This window comes from Balaenoptera musculus, chromosome 12, assembly GCF_009873245.2.
Source record: "Balaenoptera musculus isolate JJ_BM4_2016_0621 chromosome 12, mBalMus1.pri.v3, whole genome shotgun sequence".
Taxonomy (NCBI): domain Eukaryota; kingdom Metazoa; phylum Chordata; class Mammalia; order Artiodactyla; family Balaenopteridae; genus Balaenoptera; species Balaenoptera musculus.
The window spans coordinates 54,857,956-54,880,255 of record NC_045796.1 but is presented as its reverse complement, the minus strand read 5'-3'; the positions used below and the strand labels follow the sequence as shown (position 1 = coordinate 54,880,255).

The 22,300-nt window shown below is 40.1% G+C and overlaps 1 protein-coding gene across 1 annotated transcript; it reads right to left on the bottom strand.

The window, feature by feature from the left end:
• Positions 1–519: 519 nt before the first annotated feature.
• POPDC3 (popeye domain containing 3) lies at positions 520–21,789 on the bottom strand. The gene is made up of 4 exons (XM_036872041.1): positions 21,619–21,789; positions 3,055–3,791; positions 2,014–2,122; positions 520–987 (listed from the first exon to the last, which is right to left on the bottom strand). The coding sequence occupies exons 2-4, from the start codon at positions 3,537–3,539 to the stop codon at positions 706–708; spliced, it is 876 nt and encodes a 291-aa protein (XP_036727936.1). The 5' UTR covers positions 3,540–3,791; positions 21,619–21,789; the 3' UTR covers positions 520–705.
• Positions 21,790–22,300: the final 511 nt, after the last annotated feature.

Below are 22,300 nucleotides of genomic sequence, written 5' to 3'. Positions count from 1 at the left end.
CTCAGTAATTAGTATGCAGCTTTGTTTTTCATGAAATGCCTCTTTTAAAATATGTTATTGTAATGATTAGGACTGACGATTACTGTCAGTAAGCTGATGAATTATTCATCAGTAAGCTGATGAATTATTTGTAGCAATAAAATAGTCTTCAAGATGGGCATACTGTTATCTCTTGCATTTATTCTGCTTTCTAGTCATATTAAATAACTTCACATTTAAAATAAATCATTGCTGCCCACCACAATAACACGTGTTGCTTTCATCAGAGGTTGTAGCAAAAAGTGAATTCTGGAGACACTGATGTGGACAGTAGCTACCCACTCTCCTGCTCAGAGTACTTACTGGCTGCTTCTTGAGAAGCAACCCCTAACTAACTCAGTAGGGCAAGGCAGCAGATTTGAATAAGTCTGAGGACATATTTGAGAATGCAAAATTTCATTCTCCCAGTGCTGATGCAGAAAAGGACAAACTGCCCATAGTTACTCACCGCCCCCCCCCATATATTCCAATGAGAAATACAGAAAAAAACTTGTAAAATTTATTCACAATGCACACGTTGAGATGAATAAAACAGCTGGCAGTGGCATCTCGCCTCTGAGTTGGATTTATAAAAATATTAGTGAGCTCCATTTTCTGTATTTTGCTATTTCATTTGGGGAGTGATGAAGAGAGTCTTTTATCATTATAAAACTTCAGGCTTCGGTGTCATTTATCACAATGTCGCCTGGAATTCTGAAAATGTTCTGTCAGGGCTGATCTGGACATTTCAGGACTTGACATTTGATAGAAGTTGGGTAACCGAATATCGTAATGGTATCTTTTTCCTATATATACCCTGTCATTCAAGGCATAGAGTTTATCTGCAATGTCGCTGCCAATTAAAACTGAAAACAGGCGGGAGATGTAACGATGCTGAGCCAAGAGCAAGTATAATTTCTTTCTCCTCCAGGACACATATCGACAATCAGTTTCTGCTGTGAGGGTTACCTAAACAAACACAAGACCACACATAATCAGAGATTAGGAAGCAGGAAACCTTCTGCCATGTGGTTTTTTTTTGGCTCCAAATTTTAAATGAATTTCTCGTGCTGATTTTAACGTTAAAAAAGCCTACCAACCCACAATATATTGTAAAAATAGAAACTACAAAATTTATTACTATATATGTAATTTATAACATGAATAATCACAATGTTGTGCCCATCTCCACTTTATCTGTTTTCTAAGTTTGGGTATCTAGATTTTGCATTTCAGTGAAGTGACAGCTACTTGATATTAAAACATAATAAAGTTAGCTAATGTTTGTTAGAGAAATATTTCCAAGTCAATCCTGAAGACTGTAAACATTTAACCCTAATGCAGTTTCTGCAGTACCGAATAGAATTAACCTATTGTGCATATGTATATGAGTTTGTATTACAAAGACACACACACATATATACACACATGTATGTTACATGGATTAACCAGAGGAAGACAGTATACCATAATAGACAGAACCTACTGAAAGGATTATCTTTCAAAACTACCAGATATGGCAGCAGACTAGTGACAGTAAGTTTAGCATTTTGTTGCTAGAAAACAACTGAAATTCATCAGTATTTTGAATTTTAAAAGTCACTTATTTTTTAATAAGGGCAGATTTTTTGTTCTTGGTGTTTTTCTAAACTGTGACAGGTGGCAGTGTTTAGAGTCAAATATCAATTAATTATATTTTAATTCCCATATACTCAGTTAAGCAAAGAAAAATTTAAGAATATTTATCACAAACTCCTTTCCGTCATATGTAATACCCAATCTTCTCCTTGTTGCCGGACCTATAAAGTGACATTAATCAGCAAGACTCAAGCGGAACTGGGAAGACATGCATGATACTAAGTACATTCCAAAGTTAAATATAAATTATTCCTATGTCATCTGCTGCTCTGTTTGCTTGTTTGCCTGTTTTTAAATGAACAGTGTTTATCTGTTTGGAAGAGGCAGTGTTCACAGTGTGGCCTAGTTATTCCTTACCTGAAAAATGCCTTCCTCTGTGGGTTTCAGTGAGTCCCATTCAGGAGAATCCAGGAACTGGAAGGGGAAAATGTAATGCAGAAATTCGCCATCAACTGTCACTCTGATCCTACCCAAACACAAAGGACATCAGTTATGAGGGAAGGAGAAAGAGAGCACTAAGTTGGGGACGAGGATAGGGAACAGTATTTCCGATCTCTGATTTTTTTTTGGCTTTTAAAATCTTTAAGGGCAAAATATTGAATTCATACATTACAGTAAATGACAAAAATCCCCTGTAAGATTTATGTACTGCTGTTCCTCCCATGGTTAGGATTCTGGAACAGTGGGTAAGATTCATCAGAAAATTCATCAAACTGTACATTGATGATATGTGCCCATTTATGTGTATATAATATATTTCAATTAAAAGTTTCAATGCACTCAGTCAGATTTTAAATTAAGTAGGAGAACACTGAAGAACATAAAGAAGTACCACTGGAAACACCTCTGTAAACTAAATATTTAACCTTTTAAAAAACATGAATAATCACATTAGTATTTCTTCCTCCAAACCTTCTGTTTTCAAATTTTATATATAGTGCACGTCCCCTTCTAGCAAGTGGGCAATTGGTAGAATTTACTGAAAAAAATGATCATTATAAGATTTAAGTGTTCTTTATTATTTAAAAGAATGCCCTATCAGAACCTGTTCAAAATACTTTGCATGCTAACATAAGTATTCTATTAATTTAAGCTGGCATCATCCTCTTGACTCTCATGATTAGCTTGGAAACAAGTAGCATATCCAGACAAACCAATTCGTACGTTTGATTTCTATGAAGAAATATTAAGACTCTAAATTATAACCTGCTTCAAGTAAATAATACCCTGTACTCTAAATGCCTGTATCCATGACTCATGTGTCAAGGGCTTTCTCATGCCTCAGCGTGCTAAATGCTGCCCAGGACTATGCTGTGTTGAGATGGAAAATGCAGCAGAAAGAAACAGAAGCTAGTAACTAATAAAGAGGAAAGACATGCAAGTGTCAAGAGTACAAACCTTCCTGAAACAAGCAGGGAGAGTTTGTCAATGGAGGTTTTCCCCTGCATGGCATAACAGTGCTCCTTTTCCAAAGTAACCACTTCTGAGCTCATAGCAATAGTTCTGAAGTCAGGCAAAGAGGTCCCCAGAGGCTGGAAGAGGGAGCTGTACAGCAGCTGAAATTCTCGCGCAAAGGTTATGCTGCGAACTTGATAGGCGATATGAACAAACCGCATGAAGCAGATGACAAACAATATAAAATTCCAGGAAAATATGTCAGCTGCACAGACATCTACCCAAGCCCAGATAGCAGAACAGAGAAAACCCAACCCCAGCAAACTGAAGACGTAAAGGAGCCCGAAGAATCCACTGCCACCCATGAAACCTACTACAAATAAAATACTGGCAAGATGATAGATGGCTCCTTCGGCCTCTTGCTTCCAGATGGTGCAGACTGGGTGCTCATCTATTAGGTTCTTCCATAAACTTGAATTTCTTTCCATGGCTGTACTACCGTCTGGATCACTTCTCAGTTGATGTTAAATGATAACGAAGCAAGTAATTAAGTCCTTTGCTTTTCCATCATCAGAGTTTTGCTCAGTCTTCACAAAACCAGAGAAAGCCCGGACACTGGAGTTGGGGTGATTAAGGGTTTGGTGTGTATGGATCTTGAAAAACTAAGAATCCCATGCTAGCATCCTTAAGTTCATCTGGGCTCCTGATTTAGATCTAGCCCACAAATATTTTGTGGTTTCCTGTGTAAGAAAAAGCCAGAAAGGATTCTAATTAAACAAGGAGAATTGAGAAGTATATTTAATGAATTATCAGCATTACTTACTTATTCAAGTTGACATCCTATATTCTATGAAGTTAAAACGTTTTCAGCACAAATACTGAAAGTGTTAAATCTCTAGGATATAAAATTGCATATTTTAGAGTTAGGCTTGTTAATAATAATAAATTATTTACAGAAATTTTAGTATTTGTTACAATTAACTAACTACATATTTTTCAAGAAAGCTAAGTGCTATAATCAGCCGGTCCCTATAAGAGTAATTCAGTATACCTCAGAATCTCTTGGGACAGTGACTAAATATGCAGATTCACAGACTGTTTCTGGATATACTGAGTCCGAATCTCTGAGGGTGGAGCCCAAGTGTTGGTATTTTGAACAAGCTCCCCACATGATTTTGATGCATCAATCCATGGCCTTCCATGGCCCACCCTTTTAGAGATAGTTTGACAGTATGTTATTCACTCTTTTTTTTTTTTTTTTAATTCACTCTTTATAGATGAAGAATTCGAAGCTCAGAGAGGCCAAGTAATTTATCCAAGGCCACACAGTGGTTGGTGGCAGAGCAGAACTTCAGGACTTGAGCCTGCATGCCAGATCCAATCATGTGATCTCCCATGAGAGAGATTTTAAATTAGGCACTGTAAGAAGCCCTAATAAATCAATAAACATAAGAAACACACAATTAGGAGTCAGATTTTAAGAGCACATAGTAGACTGTGAAAATGTTTAATTAATTAGATCTAAATTATTTGAGAAATAAAAATTCAGTTCTCCTTCACTGTATTAGAGGCTATTTCAGGTTAAAGGTTGCATCCATATAACTAAATAAATAATATTAAAATTCCTGCTACTTACACATTTATTTACCAGATGGTCAAAAATGTTAGCGACTTGTTCCTCTGCACATATATTCTCTACCCTTTCAGCCATATGGTAAAAATGCTAATATGTGATCTGACTCAGGAGAGATTTAACCATGATGACAGAGCTATAGGATATGTATCATTTATCACCAGGTTTCTTAACAATAAATGCTTTCAATGTGAAGCATTCATTAGATTGACTTTTTTGAAACCAAAATAACATTCAAGAACCTTGAACTTGTGTGCTATATTTAGTGTTTTTATCTTGAGATGGATTTTTCCAGAACACCTGTTAATAAAATATCAGATATCATAGACCTTGTCTCATAGAAAAAAAGTACACAAACAGAGGTGAAAATGACTTAGCTGAAGTGAAAAAAGGAATAGTGTTACTACTAACAGAACTAGAAATGAAAATAAAGAAGCTGCTGCCGCTGAAGTTCCTGGTTTTTCATCTTGGACAGTGATTCTCTTCTCAGCAAGTAATGACATTAAGAACATCACCAGGTGAATCATGAAAAAAAGAAACAACAACACAGACCTATAACTTACAACCATATTGTTGTTTCTACTTATGCTGCTTTCAAATACATTTTACACAGTCTGCATCCCTCTAATTATCACTCCACCCATCTCTCTGTGAGAGATGAGATTCAAGGCAGACTGGCATCCTGAATATGTTTCATTTCTCCTCTTTAAACAAAACACAAAATTATATATTACTGCACATTCAAAACAAAGAAACGTTTTTAAAAAACACAATGAGTAGTGACAACTGTGAAATGCAGACTGCAAATGTCAGTCCCCTTGCTGTTTTACTTTTAAAACTTGGGTATTTTAAATTAATCAATTCCTTAGGATGCCAAGCACAGCCATGAAGCCAATATTAAAAAGCACCACCAGTAGAGCTCTGAACTTGGGTTTGAACTGCCTGAAAAATTTATAATCCTCAACAAATTGTTAAAATGATGCTAATAGGGAGAGGCCATGTAAAATGTTTGTGGCAATTCAGAAGGGGGCTTATGGGAATCTTGTCCCCTTAAACTCTTGACTTGGGGGATATACTGGGCCACCTACATTCCTGGAGTGTGACCCATTATGATTATATGAGGAACTGTGTTTCCGGCCCTTCCCAGTCGGCTTCTGTTTCAATAAGCTGCTACCAAGCCATCTTCCTATCCTTGACACTGTCTCACTCAACAGGGAGTGCTGACTTGCCCTGATTAAATTACTCCACACCCAGCCTTTCTCTGCTTGGTGTGTTTTTATTCAGTCACCAAAACAGATGTACTTTATTAGAAGAGGAAGAACTGACAGGGGCAGGTGATGAGCCTGAGTGTTCCTCTGACATGTGCCAGCAGCACGATTATGAATGCTGCACATGATTCATCAACCAGCTGCCTGCCTTAAAGGCCTGTAGGCCTTAAGTCATGTTTTTGGGTAAATAAATGCTGAAATGCCAAAGGAGCGCAATGGATTTCTTAAGCAATAAAGTGGGTCTTCCCTGCACAAGAAGTTAACACATGGGGATACAAATGACGGAGACAAAATAAAGGGCAAATAAACAAAATGTTTCCAAGTTTGCTCTTTAAATTGTAAGACCCTGAGTTCTAGGGAATAAGGAAATGTAAAGGCAGGCACAAAGATGCTCAGTGAAATGTGATCTAAACTGGGTGGCAAACTGATGAAGATCAGCTCAGAAATGGCAATTATCGGTTCACAACGTGGACATTTATTACCTCGCTGCATCACACTTACTGCTGTGGGGGAGGCAGTATCTAAGGCATCATGCTTAGCCTACAGATGAGCAAGGTGGGGCACCGGACAGGTTAAGTAACTTGCTTCAGGGAAAGGAGGCAGTAAGTCACAGGCTGGAAGTTCAAGTCCCCCTCCACTCAGCTTCATGCCCTCCCCAGCAGGCAATGTGTCTTTCAAGGTTGTGAATCTGATTTAATGTGTTGGGAGACCAGTGGGATATTCCGCCAGGACAGCTTGCCAGTAAAATAATAATCCTAACAGTGGATATTTGAGACCTCCTATATCTGCTTGTACTGCTCAATCCATAATGCTTAGAATACTGCCAGGGACACAGACATAGAAAGGCACTCATGAAGTAATCTGCTGTATTATTATTCAACATTGACTCACTTCCTCTTCTAGATTCCAAAATTCTTCAGGGGCAAAGACAAATGTTTTTGTACTTCTGACCCTTGGCACTCAGTGAATGTGGATTGAATACACTGGTATAGAGGTACAAGCCCACTCTGCCTTTTCCATCCCCACTCTCTATCCAATTCAACAGATGTTCTAACATATTCTGTCACCTAAGGGAACAGAAGTGGAGGAGACCTTGACTGAGGGGTTGGGACATCACTTATTTAAGATGTCTGGCACAACTCCAAATTCATAGGAGAATCCTTCTGTCTTCTTAGAACGTTCAGTTCCTTAAGAGCAGTTGAATTCCTGATCTGATTAAAACAACTCTGGTAGCATGTGGTATTGTGTTAGTTTGAGTTGCTAGGCAACGAAGAAGATCAAAATTCCATCAATATTCTACTTATTAATTGGAATCATATCCCAACTTTGGTGTGTGTTCCATATGGGAAATAATCATGAACTTCAAGCTAGTTTTTGCCCCCCAATATATATGACCATACCCTAATCCCTGGAAGCTGTGAATGTAATCTTATTTGGAAAAAAGGTCTTTGTAGATATAACTAAGTTAAGGATCTCCAGATGAGAAGACCATCCTAGATTACTTGGATGGGCCAAATCCAATGGCAATTGTTCTTATAAGAGACACACAGAGGATGCAGATAGAAGAGGAGGATAGAAGAGGAGGAAGCAATGTGACCACAGAGGCAGAGACTGGAGTGATACAGCCATAAGTCAAGGAATGCCGACAGCCACCAGAGACTGGAAGAGGCAAGGGACAGAATCTCCCTTAGAGCTTCTGGAAGGAGTACACCTCCCAACACCATGACTTCAGACTTCTGGCCTTCAGAACTATGAGAGAATAAATTTATGTTGTTTTGGGAAAAAAAAAAAAGCTAGTTTTCTCTGCTTATCTTTAAGGAGCTGCACTTATTCAGCAACTATGTGCCAGACATATTTGAAAAATTATCTCATTTAATCTGCACAACAACCCCATGAGGAAAGTACTATTATCTCCATCTCACAGATGAGAAAACTCAGAGAAGGCAAGTAAACTGTTCAAGGTTACCACACTGCTCATATTGGAACTAAGATTCCATCCAGGTCTGCCTGACTGTGAAACTCACAGTTTAAACTGCATCATTCTGCTTTCACAGTACCAGCATTTAGAAAATGTAGGCTTTAGTTTCCTCCCTGCTACTTAGATGAACTCAGGCATATTTATTCATCAGTAAAGCAGAGGTGATATCACCTATTCTGTCCACTTTAAAGGGTGCTGGAAGATTCAGATGAGAAAATCTTTATTAAAAATTCTTAGCAAATTTTTAAATAACATAGAAATGCCATTGCTGTATTTGTTGCTTGTATGTTACAGAGCTGAGCCATTTGGAGAATACAGTTTTCAAAAGTTTTCTTTCCGGGCTTCCCTGGTGGCGCAGTGTTTGGGAATCTGCCTGCCAATGCAGGGGACACGGGTTCGAGCCCTGGTCTGCGAAGATCCCACATGCCGCGGAGCGACTAAGCCCGTGAGCCACAAATACTGAGCCTGCGCGTCTGGAGCCTGTGCTCCGCAACGGGAGAGGCCGCGACCGTGAGAGGCCCGCGCACCGCGATGAAGACTGGCCCCCGCTCACCGCAACTGGAGAAAGCCCTCGCACAGAAACGAAGACCCAACACAGCCAAAAATAAAAAATATATATAAATAAATAAATTTAAAAAAAAAAGTTTTCTTTCCCTCAGAGGATTACAAATGAAGACGAGCCATCCTTATACTGTAAATTCTAAATTTACTCATTTCTGCAGGAGTGATCTCTATCATTCGTCCCTATCTTGTGTCCTGACCACCTACTGCTGGCAGGTATAGACCCAGAACCAACCCATCCTTAAGTCTTCACTTTCCAGTGGCCAAGAAGCCAGTCTCTGGAAGCCAACAACAATCTTGTTCCTTAGATTAGTGTTTAGTGCTTCCCAGCAGGTGTGCTCAGATCACCTCCATAAGAATCACCTGGCCACAGCCAACATCATCCTCAATGGTGTAAAGCTGAAACCATTTCCGCTAAGATCAGGAACAAGACAAGGTTGCCCACTCTCACCACTATTAGTCAACATAGTTTTGGAAGTTTTAGCCACAGCAATCAGAGAAGAAAAAGAAATAAAAGGAATCCAAATTGGAAAAGAAGAAGTAAAGCTGTCACTGTTTGCAGGTGACATGATACTATACATAGAGAATCCTAAAGATGCTACCAGAAAACTACTAGAGCTAATCAATGAATTTGGTAAAGTAGCAGGATACAAAATTAATGCACAGAAATCTCTTGCATTCCTATACACTAATGATGAAAAATCTGAAAGTGAAATTAAAAAAACACTCCCATTTACCACTGCAACAAAAAGAATAAAATACCTAGGAATAAACCTACCTAAGGAGACAAAAGACCTGTATGCAGAAAACTATAAGACACTGATGAAAGAAATCAAAGATGATACAAATAGATGGAGAGATATACCATGTTCTTGGATTGGAAGAATCAACATTGTGAAAATGACTCTACTACCCAAAGCAATCTACAGATTCAATGCAATCCCTATCAAACTACCACTGGCATTTTTAACAGAACTAGAACAAAAAATTGCACAATTTGTATGGAAACACAAAAGACCTGAATAGCCAAAGCAATCTTGAGAAAGAAAAACGGAGCTGGAGGAATCAGGCTCCCAGACTTCAGACTATACTACAAAGCTACAGTAATCAAGGCAGTATGGTACTGGCACAAAAACAGAAATATAGATCAATGGAACAGGATAGAAAGCCCAGAGATAAACCCACACACATATGGTCACCTTATCTTTGATAAAGGAGGCAAGAATTTACAATGGAGAAAAGACAGCCTCTTCAATGAGTGGTGCTGGGAAAACTGGACAGCTATATGTAAGAGAATGAAATTAGAACACTCCCTAACACCCTACACAAAAATAAACTCAAAATGGATTAGAGACCTAAATGTAAGGCCAGACACTATCAAACTCTTAGAGGAAAACATAGGCAGAACACTCTATGACATACATCACAGCAAGATCCTTTTTGACCCACCTCCTAGAGGAATGGAAATACAAACAAAAATAAATAAATGGGACCTAATGAAACTTAAAAGCTTTTGCACAGCAAAGGAAACCATAAACAAGACAAGAAGACAACCCTCAGAATGGGGGAAAATATTTGCAAATGAAGCAACTGACAAAGGATTAATCTCCAAAATTTACAAGCAGCTCATGCAGCTCAATATTAAAAAAACAAACAACCCAATTCAAAAATGGGCAGAAGACCTAAATAGACATTTCTCCAAAGAAGATATACAGATTGCCAACAAACACATGAAAGAATGCTCAACATCATTAATCATTAGAGAAATGCAAATCAAAACTACAATGTGAGGTATCATCTCACACCGGTCAGAATGGCCATCATCAAAAAATCTACAAACAATAAATGCTGGAGAGGGTGTGGAGAAAAGGGAACTCTCATACACTGTTGGTGGGAATGTAAATTGATACAGCCACTATGGAGAACAGTATGGAGGTTCCTTAAAAAACTAAAAATAGAACTACCATACGACCCAGCAATCCCACTACTGGGCATATACCCTGAGAAAACCATAATTCAAAAAGAGTCCTGTACCACAATGTTCATTGCAGCTCTATTTACAATAGCCAGGACATGGAAGCAACCTAAGTGTCCATCGACAGATGAATGGATAAAGAAGATGTGGCACATATATACAATGGAATATTACTCAGCCATAAAAAGAAACTAAACTGAGTTATTTGTAGTGAGGTGGATGGACCTAGAGTCTGTCATACAGAGTGAAGTAAGTCAGAAAGAGAAAAACAAATACCGTATGCTAACACATATATATGGAATCTAAAAAAAAAAAAAAATGGTCATGAAGAACCTAGGGGCAAGACGGGAATAAAGACGCAGACTGACTAGAGAATGGACTTGAGGATATGGGGAGGGGGAAGGGTAAGCTGGGACGAAGTGAGAGAGTGGCATGGACATATATACACTACCAAACGTAAAATAGATAGCTGGTGGGAAGCAGCTGCATAGCACAGGGAGATCAGCTCGGTGCTTTGTGACCACCTAGAGGGGTGGGATAGGGAGGGTGGGAGGGAGACGCAAGAGGGAGGGGATATGGGGATATATGTATACATATAGCTGATTCACTTTGTTATACAGCAGAAACTAACACAACGTTGTAAAGCAATTATACTCCAATAAAAACGTTAAAAAAATAAAATAAAAATAAAAAACTTTACAATCTTAAAAAAAAAAAGAATCACCTGGGTGGCTTGTTAAAATGCTCCTTCCCTGGCCCCACCCCAGAACTACTGAGCCAGGAAGGGACCCAGACAGATGCATTTCTGATAGGCTCCCAGCTGATTCTTATGCACACTAAAGTTTGAGAGCCATTATTTTATCTTGTTCCTGAAGGATCTCTGAATTATCCTTGCTTGCAGAGCCTCAGCTGTGTCCATTCCTGGCTGACCACTGGCTGTCCTCCCATGCTGGTTACTCCATGTAATGTTCCCTGATCCCTAGTTGTCTGTCCACGGCTGCAGTGCTGGTGTCAGTGCGCCATTCTGCTATCTAGTCTGTCCAGTTGGCATTACTACTTAAGAGAAGGGTCCTAGTCTTAGCTGTGCCCCTAAACAGCGTGTGATTTTAAGCTTCCCAGACCTGTTTCCTCACTGATAAAATGAAAGAGTTGGACAAATAATGTGTGGTTCCTTTTAGCTCTAAAATAACACAACTCTCCATGATATGAAATAGAACATTATTCCTAGCATAGGTCAAAATGTAGAGCTGAGGGGCAGAACTGAATTATGACTGCAGATCTTAACACCAGGTTTATGACTGGGGCCCAACTCTAGAGATTGTTTAATTACTTAAGGACTGTGGTAGGGCCCAGGCACCGGCATTTTTTCACAAATTTCCCAGTCATTTTGTTATGCAACCAGGGTTACAAACTTTTAGGGGGCTAGGGTTGAGAGACAACAGAACATTCTGTAGAGTAAAGGGTCTGGATTTTAATCCTTATTATCATTTTTTAAAAATTTATATTATTTATTTTATTTATGGCTGCGTTGGGTCTTTGTTGCTGTGCACAGGCTTTCTCTAGTTGCAGTGAGCGAGGGCCACTCTCTGTTGCGGTGCGCGGGCTTCTCATTGCAGTGGCTTCTTTTGTTGCGGAGCACGGGCTCTAGAGCACAGGCTCAGTAGTCGTGGCACACGAGCTTAGTTGCTCCGCGGCATGTGGGATCTTCCCAGACCAGGGCTTGAACCCGTGTCCCCTGCATTAGCAGGCAGTTTCTTAACCACTGAGCCACCAGGGAAGCCCTAATGCTTATTTTTAAAGGGCTGGAAAGGCACATTTTCTCCTGTGTGTCTTCATTTCCATGCTTTGCTCAGGTCAGGAGGCATTTTTCTTCCCCACCACTCATCTCCAAGGGGGGCTCAAGGTTTGTGGATATTCTGCAGCAGCCTTTCCTTAACATGGTGGCTGAAGTGCACCTTCTAGGTTCTGAGTTTTTATGGCCTTTATTATCGGTCTACATGGCTTCCACTATATATTATATTGCCCATTATATATATTTTCCTTTTTAAAGCGTCATAATTTGCTTATTCTCTCAGTTGGGGTATATATTTAAGTATTTTTTAAAGAAATGAATGTAGATAGTGTGTGCATTTTTTAAATATTGGCTTTATTAATTGGTCATTATATATGTATCTATATGTATGTATATGTATGTATGTGTATATATATATAAAACAATGATAACAGTGCTCAGGTAGAAAAGCAGTGTGTAGAATACAGTTTTGGAACAAACAGGTTAATAAGCCAGGAAGTCCAAGTGAGATATGATCAATACCTGAATCAACGGCTTAGGTGTTGGACTAAAAAGAAAGGAAAGCATATATTAGACCATGAGGAAGAAATGAAAGGAAGATGTGTCTCTAGTGAGATAGAGGAACAGAAAAGGGATGAAGATGCTTTCATCTTCCTTTCATCCCTTTCTTTCCCGAAGCTTGGAAAGAAATCAGAGGAAAGGGGGACTCAGTTTGAGTCATGTTTAACCTGATCCACTTGGTCTAGCAACAGAGTTCACAACAGAAGATAAGGGGCAGGATGGAGGGGTATGTAACAGTTGTCTTGTAATAACACAGGACAATCCTGAATAAGGACTGGAGCTGGCAAGATTATCTAGAAAGTGAGTACAAAGAGAAATGAGAGTTGAAATTAAATGCCCATGATCAGAGGCCTTAGAATTCTAGGGGTGTGCTGGCTATTGCAGGAGCCATGAGCCACATGTGGCTGTTGAGACTCTGAAATATGGCTGGTCTGAAGTAAGATGTGCTGTGCACAACGGATTGCGAAGACTTAGTACAAAGATAAGGAATAAGTCATGAATAATTTTTATATTGGTTACATGTTGAAATGATAATGTTTTGGAAATACTGGGTTAAATAAAACATGTTATTAAAGCTAATTTCACCCATTTCTTCTTGTTTTTTAATGTTGCTACTAGAAAATTTTAAATTATGTATGTGGCTTGCGTTATATTTCTCTTGGACAGTGCTGGTCTAGAGCCTCTCAAGCAATAAGAGAGAGGAACTGAAAAGACTTGACATGATGCTGTGCAAACAGTGCATATGTATAGCATATAAATGTATAAATATGGAAGAATTATCTAAGATTAAGAGCAGAGAGTTGATATAAATGTAAATGATATTGGCTACAATATTCATATGCTACAGTCAGATGTTATCCAAGGCATAGATGTGTCACCATCTGGTTTCTGCCTAAAAAGATGGCCAACCCCCCTACAGCTCTTGGCCTCTTTATCCTACCAAGGAAGGCACTACTTTTTCCTTTTTCCTTAGGAGAATTCCACTTTTCTAAGCAATTATATTACATGGTCTTGTTTTCTCATTTCATCTTCTGATGATACCTCATGGTGTACACTGAAAATCTCAGACAGACAATCTTATAAATTTTATGCTGGAGATTGGACTGTGGCCTTCTGGATTCCAGAAGGTCCACACCAGTCTTTGTTTGCACATAATGCCTAAGTCTCTTCATGTACCACTAGGCTTCTAGGCTGGAGTATGCCTTTGACTTTTCATACCATGCCCACAGGCTATGAAGGGCTTCTCTGATTCTCTTGTCTCAGCTAAAGTCACATTTGATTATCTTCAGCCATGTTTGCTTTCTCACTTTATCACATACGGTGGTAGGGAGAATTCTAAGATTCCTGCCCTGCTTGTGTGCACACCCTATAATCCCCTTCTCATGAGTCTGGGCAGAACCTGTGAATGGCATGGGACAGATGCTCCCTTGATTAGTTAACATTATATGGCCAATGGTGCTGGAGTAGTCACCGCTGCGATTATGTTAAGTTATATAAGACTCCACTGTAGGACTTGAGAGGGATTGGAAATTAGACAAACATATTCTTACTGGCCTAGAAAAAAGCAGACATCATGCTATGACATGCCTATGGGGGCCACAAGGCAAGGAACTGCAGGCAGTATCTGTGAGCTGAAAGAAGTACCCAACCAACAGATACCAGGATAATGGGGACCTCAGTCCTACAACCACAAGGAGCTGAATTCTGCCAGCACCCTAAAAAGCTTGGAAGAGGACCCTGGACTCCAAATGAGGGGTGCAGTGTGGCTGACACCTGGATTGCAAGCGTGTGAGGCCCTGAGCTGAGGATCCAGTTTAGCTGTGCCTGGACTTCTGACTCACAAAAACTGTGAGATAATAAATTTATGTTGTTTTAAGCCACTAAGTTTGTGGTAATTTGTTACAAAGCAATAGAAAGTGAATACACACACAGTATACACCAATACTAACTATACATGAGGCTTTTCATTAATCTAATAATCTACATTCTATGACGGACTTGGAATATAGGTCTATGGAGCAGAAGACACTCAATCCTTGCTAGATTTAAATTAGGAAAATCAGGTGATAACAGGTCTTCAGTCATATCTGGAAAACAAGACAGGATAAGTGGCTCTGGGAATTACATTTAAATTCACTGTGGTTCCCAGCATCACTTTATAGGTTTTCCTTTCATGGAGTCAGGTGGCCCCAACACTGTTAAGCATTTGGACACATGGGCAACTTCTAGATAGTGATGTCATTCATATACCAATCTCCAAAATTCCTGGAATACCATGTTTCCTTGGTTGACTTTCAGCTGGGTCAATTCTTTGTAAAATTGAGCCACACTTATATGGCAGATACTTGACGTTTCAGACACATCCAGAGATTAATACTAAATAAACAGCCCATAGGAACTCAAAACAAATAGCTCTGTAATTCTTCTAATTGTGACTTCACCAAATTTTAGATGAGTTGAGCAATGGGAAATTAATGCAATATATAATTGCCATCTTCTTAATCCTCATATACTACTATTAGTACTACTACCAGCACTATTACTACCAGCACCTAACATTTACTGAACATTCACTTACTATATGCCAGGCATGTTTCTAAGAGCCTTAAAATATTATGTCATTTAATCCTCACAACTTTTTGAAGTAGGTAGTTTTATTGTCCCCATTTTACAGATGAGAAAACTGAAATATACGTTGCTTAAGGATACACTAATGACAGAGCCCAGATTCACTCCCAGGCAGGCAGATGCCAAGGCTCTGCTCTCTTAACCACCATGACATACTGCTTCACATATAGTTTGAATCTAAATATTTGGAATAACTGGAACAAATCAACAACATTCTTGTTTTCTCCCTTCAGTCCTAGAGTCAATGAATTTAAATGTCTTCTTAAGAAATTACAAATTTTCAGGTGGGAGGATGAGAGAAATAGGTGAGGGAGGTTGAGAGGTACAAACTTCCAGTTACAAAATAAATGAGTCACGGGTATGAAATGTAGTCTGGGGAATATAGTGGATAATTATGTAATATCTTTGTATGGTGACAGATGGTAACCAGACTTACATAGTGATCATTCTGAAATGTATAGAAATATCAACTCACTATGTTGTGCACCAGGAACTAACATAGGGTGGTAGGTCAATTATACTTCAAAAATAAACAGACTCATAGAAAAAGAGATCAGATTTGTGGTTACCAGAGGCGGGAGTTGGGGGCAGGGGGAACTGGATGAAGGTGGTCAAAAGGTACAAACTCCCAGTTATAAATAAGTACTAAGGATGTCATGTACAACATGATAAATATAGTTAACACTGCTTTATGTTATACATGAAAGTTGCTCAGAGAGCAAATCCTAAGTGGTCTCATCACAAGGAAAAAATATTTTTCCTATTTCTTTAATTTTGTATCCATACGAGGTGATGGATATTCACTAAACTTATTGTGGTAATCATTTCATGACGTATGTAAGTCAGATCGTTATGCTGCACATCTTAAAATTATACAGTGCTGTATGTCAATTATATCTCAATAAAAGTGGAAGGAAAAAAAAGAAATTACAGGGACTTCCCTGGTGCAGCAGTGGTTAAGAATCCACCTGCCAATGCAGGGGACACGGGTTCAATCCCTGGTCTGGGGAGATCCCACATGCCGCAGAGCAACTAAGCCCATGCACCACAACTACTGAGCCTGCGCTCTAGAGCCTGTGAGCCACAACTAGAGAAAGCCCTCGTACAGCAATGAAGACCCAACGCAGCCAAAAAAAGAGAAAAAAAGGAAATTACAATTTTTGGAGCAACAGAAGGATAGGTTGAGTCCTATGTTGAATCACGCAGTCCCTATAATTCTTAATTTGAAGACACAGCAGTAAACCTCTCCTTCTCAAGCTCATCATTTGATTGCTTTAAACGAACAACCCCCATACTCTGCTTCAAGTTCTTCTGACTTCTGCATGTCCTGGAAATGGTTAAAGGCACAAGCAGAAAGCCATTCACTTTTGATCACCTGCTATCACGTCAAGCAGTAAGTTCACCTACGATTCCTGATGAAAGATGCAAGAGAAGCTGGAATCATGGATGCATTAAACAGTCTTTTCTTGATATGAATCCAAGGTAGACACCTTCACTTACCTCTCCTCCAAGTGTTCTATATGCAGCAAATGAACTCACTTTTTCTATGTTTATTTACTTTAGGTTCTCATTTTCCTTCCTGGCAAACACACCTAATAAGTTCATGTGTGCTAGCTAATTGGCTATAATCTTTCCTCTGTCATTTTTTCCGGCTTAATGAGCAGGTGGATTACACACCAGGGTCAGCAATGTTTGAAACCACCAAACCAGCCACTACTGGTGCTAACAGGAGCACTTCTGCAGGGAATGACCATTTCAAGTGTTCATATATAGACAGGAGCTTTCTCTGTGTGAGAAAGATTGTTCACTGGTCCTCCATCCACATGCTCAACAATCTTTCCATTTCTTTGATTTCTTTCAGCCTCGTTGTTATTGACTTTGTAGTACTTGAGCTTATTCCAGCCATAGATGTTTCTTTTTTGTGCATTTCCTGTCATGATCTGCAATGTGGATTATTCCCTTATTCCTGCTACTCAGGAAATACTACATATTCTCTTGATTCTTTCAAAATATTTGATTATCTCAAGCTTCTCTTCAATATTGAAGCTTTCCTTTTGCATGCACTATTTGCCTTTTTTGAATCAAGATGCTTAAACATTCTTGGGATGTTCAATGAGTGTGTTTTTATGTAGAAAAATTCCTAAGTGCAAAAGAATAGCAAAACACAATCTTGCAGGATACCACATGGTGAACCAAGGTAGCTGGTAGACGTTTGAGGTCTCTGTGTGTTTGCATTTTGTGTATTCCTACAGGGCTCAGTTAGCTGGTTGCAGTTTACTGTGTTCACCTGGTGTTTCTGGCTGAGTAAATCATATATAAGCAAGTGCAAAATTCGTGTTATGCTCAAATTGTTCCCTAATATTTCAGTTGCATTGGAATGACGCTGGTTTTCAAAACAAGCATTATAGCATAATTGACTGCATCATCAACTTTCAAATGGCCAGGAAAACATTACTAATTAACATATGCAGTAATTCAATAAATCCCTGCCCTCATGGGGCTTGCATTTTAGTGAAATTCAAATGTTGACATAATTAAAACCCAGCTTCAAATTATGAGATATAAAATAATCTAAAAATACATCTTATATGCAAAAAACTTAAGCTACTTAAAACTCATTTAAAGTCAGTTGTTGCATATTGAATTTTAAAATAAATGCTACATTTTAAAAGATAGTCTAAAGTCTTGAAAAATCAAAATGCAAAGAAACTTGTTTTTTAGAACTTCCATCAAAGACCAAAAGCAAACAGACAAATAAACCCCCAAACATTATATGTGTCATTGGAGTACCACATTACACAGTGATGTGTCTGTATCCTTCTAGTTGTATAAATGCAAAGAAAGACATATGGAATGATCTTCACTTAATCTTAAGGGTGGTTATTCCTGTATGGTGGGACACTACTTTTTTCTTTGCACATATCTGTATTGTTTGCTTACTTTATTTTTTATTTATTTATTTTTTTGGCTGCGTTGGGTCTTCATTGCTGCGTGAGGGCTTTCTCTAGTTGTGGCGAGCAGCAGGGCCTACTCTTCCTTGCGGTGCACGGGCTTCTCATTGCGGTGGCTTTTCTCGTTGCGGAGCACGGGCTCTAGGTGTGTGGGCTTCAGTAGTTGCGGCACGTGGTCCCTAGAGTGCGTAGGCTTCAGTAGTTGTGGAGTGCAGGCTCTAGGGCACGGGGCTTCAGTAGTTGTAGCGCGTGGGCTCAGTAGTTGTGGCGCATGGGCTTAGTTGCTCCACAGCATGTGGGATCGTCCTGGACCAGGGATTGAACCCATGTCCCCTGCACTGGCAGGTGGATTCTTAACCACTGCACCACCAGAGAAGTCCCTGCTTCCTTTATAATAATCTTACAAAACCAAAAGGTGGTTTTATATTAATTTGAGAATTTTTAAATACAAAAATTTCAGAGAATAAAAATCCATGAATCCAACAACCAGAATTAACAAGTATCAACATTGTGGTATTTTTGGATCCTTTTAAAATAAAAAATATTTTCACAAAAAATTGAAGATCACCACGGATTGCTCTCCAATATCATTCCCCACCCATCCATTCACTCTATATAATTGTATTTTTCTTTCCTGTCCATATAGAATAATTTTAAAAATTCCAATTAAAAATGAAATGCTAGATTAGAAATATATCTTATAAGGTGGGTTTTTTTTCAGATTCACTCTTAAATTTTTGTTCTGATGAATAATTTTAAACATATTCCAAAACAGAGAAAATAATATATAATAAATCCCTATATACCCATTACCAATATTCAACTATTATCAAGATTTTGCCACATGGAGTTTCTGAAATCAAAAGCAAAAAATTGTGACCTACTGTTCAACCTACAGTTTATTCAGTCAATAAACAAACACCTACTAAGGAAGACAGGGAGAACTAAGATGAGCTGTGCTCTTATTATGTGCCAGACACTGGGTCTTGCCTATGCTGACCCACTTAGGAGTCACAACAACTCTGCAACCCAAATAGTATTATCAGCATTGTTCAGAATGGAAAATGAGGCTCAGAGAGATGAAAGTTCTTCTATAGGCTCAGCTGCTATAGACCATTTTCTAGACCATAAATCCCTCCTCCTCCGCCAATTTCAGAGTGTGTGTGTGACAGTCACTAGAGGTTATTCTGCTGAAAAGCACAAAATGAGAAGATCTCACTTTGGGTCTGTATGAATTGATCCCTGAATTCTCTGGGCTGGAGGAGGATCCAGCATTGTTACAGGAACTTTAAGTCAGCAACTTTTGGTTATTTATTTAATTTATAAAATAACCGGTTGTAAATTTCACTTTGACATTTTCATCTAACTACTTAGATAAAAGAGAAATATTTTCCCCTTTCCTTTAAAAAAAAATCTCATTAATGATTCAATATACTCTTGTAAATTCTTATTCTCTATAGCTCATAATCCCAGCTGACCAACACCCGTAATTACAAAAAACGATTTCAATTGCAATTTGCAGGCTTGCAAATCTATCGTGGATATTTTCCAAAGCTGTTCCAAAACTTCTTGCCTGTCATGTCACTGTGTGTTGTTATGCTCACGTACTACAGCAAGTGCTTCATAACCATTCTTGATCTTTCCCGGGGACTGTTTCAAAATAAGCAGACGTGAATGCTCCAGTGTGTCAACCCTATTAGTCAGTCTTGTGATAAGAAGCATGGGATTTGGGCTTCCCATAACATATTTTTATTTAATAACATAGAATGTTATTAAATGTTTCTAACCATTTAGAAACCCAGGATGCACAATGATTCAGCTATTTTGAGAGACTGATGAGATTAAAGAAACTCAACTATCAAATGTCTCCCAGTTTATACGTATAAAATTTTAGGACAGATAACATCTTACTCTAGATTTCACTTAATATTTGTATCCCAAACTCTTCAAAAGACAAACCCAGTCTCCCAGAGAAGGAAAGAGCCTTAAAGATCATCTGGGATCAACCAGACCTCTTCATTTTGCAAATGTGGAAGGAGATCCAATTTTTGTTTTGTTTATATTTTGTTTCAGGTAGTTCTTGTTTGGTTTTCTCTTGCCACAAAGAACAATGCCAAGTTCCTGTACTGTCACACCAGGGACATGTTCATGCAACAGTCCTTGGTATTAAAAATAACAGAAAAGAAAATAGCCACCAAACTTTAGTATGAACAGAGAGCAATAATTTTTTTAAGGCTGCCATAAAACTCAATTGCAATGTGCAAGCTTGCAAATTGAAAATACCTAACCACAAAAGTTGGAGTAAAAAGTCAGGAAGGAAGGCTGTCACATTCTAGAAGTTTAGAAAATCAAATTAGGTTATGTAGAAAAGTGGGTTTCTAATTCTACTTTTCCATTCATTTACATATAGAACGTTTTCACTTTTTGCAAAATATCTCCTGACTAAAACAATTTTTTTTTTTTTTTTGGCCATAGTCCTACTACTGTATTTGATTCTGTGCCTTTAATCTTTTCTTAAAATACAGACCCTCAAAATGTATCATACCTCTGTAACCGACCTTGGTGAGGAGGTAGTTTAGTGGTTTTCAAACGTCTTTTTCTTTCCTTCCTTCCCTTTTTTTTCAGGGGCATTCCCCAAATAGAGTAAACAGGTCAGCGTGACCTTGGATGAGGTCGCTTTCTCGGTCCCCAACTCAGCGTGAAACTCTGCCCCTAGTCAGACCCTTTGCAGAAGGAAACTTCCCGCCGCTGCCCGACTTCCCCAAGGCCAACCTAAAGATATCAGGGCCCCCAGAAGCAGCTTTTCTCCCTCGAAAATCTGGCCTTTTGGGGGGACTCCAAGGTGCCCGGGGCAAGAGTGGGACCAACAGCAGAGGTGGGAGGAAGATTCGCCTCTATGCGCGGACGACCCGAGCGCCCAGGGCCCGCGCGCCGACCCGCAGCAGCGACCCCCCCACACCCGCCAAGCTCCAGCTGCGCCGTGCGGACCCGGGGCTCGCCGCTGGCTCGAGCGGGGCGGGAACCGGGCGGCGGTGCGGCGCGCGCAGGAGCACCGGCGGCAAAGCACGGGCGCTGCCGGGGGTCTGCGGCGAGCGGCCCCCACCCGGGGGCGGGGCCAGCACAGAGGCCTCGCCCGGCGAGCGGCCCCAGAGTCGCGAGGTGTGAGGGTGCGGACGGCGGCGGGAGAGGGGCGACCGAGGCGCCCCGGTTCCCTCCTTACCTGGCCTTCCCCGGCCCCGCGCTGAGCTCCGGCCTCGCGCCCGGAGAACTTTCCCAGCCGAGCGCGCCGGGCCCTGGCAGCCGGCGCGAAGCCCCCGGCGCCCGGCTCGCGTGCTCCTGGCCAACCCCGGGCCGGCGCCCGCATCCGCACCCGGGCGCTCGGTGACCGCAGCCCGGCTCCGGAGCGGCGCGGCGGTGCAGGCGGGGGCCGGGCACGGGCGCGCGCCCCGGGGGCGGCGGGGGTGGCGGCGGCGGCGGCCGCGGGCGCGCGGGGCCCGGGCAGCCCCAGCCTCCTGGGAGTCGCCGGACTGCTGATCAACTCAGCGATCGCGGCGGACCAAAGTTTGCGAAGATGGGTTTCCCAAAGTGAACACCAATCACAGTTATAAAACGAACCTTGTATTATTCGCTGTTATCCTCGGCAGTGAGCCATGGGGTTGACTCCTGGGATGGAAAGCAACTGTACGTCTGCCCTCTCGCTACCTCACACCCAACCCCACCGCCCCGCACTGTAAACAAAAAGAGGTAAATGACCTGAGAGGGGATGGGAATATTTGGGTGTATAGGACAGAGAACGTTTAATATCTTGATTCAAATCAGTGAACGTCTCAATAAAGCAAATGTATAAAGAGCGTGGACAATCATAGAAGGAAAAAAAATTAAATACAGATGATAAAAAAGTT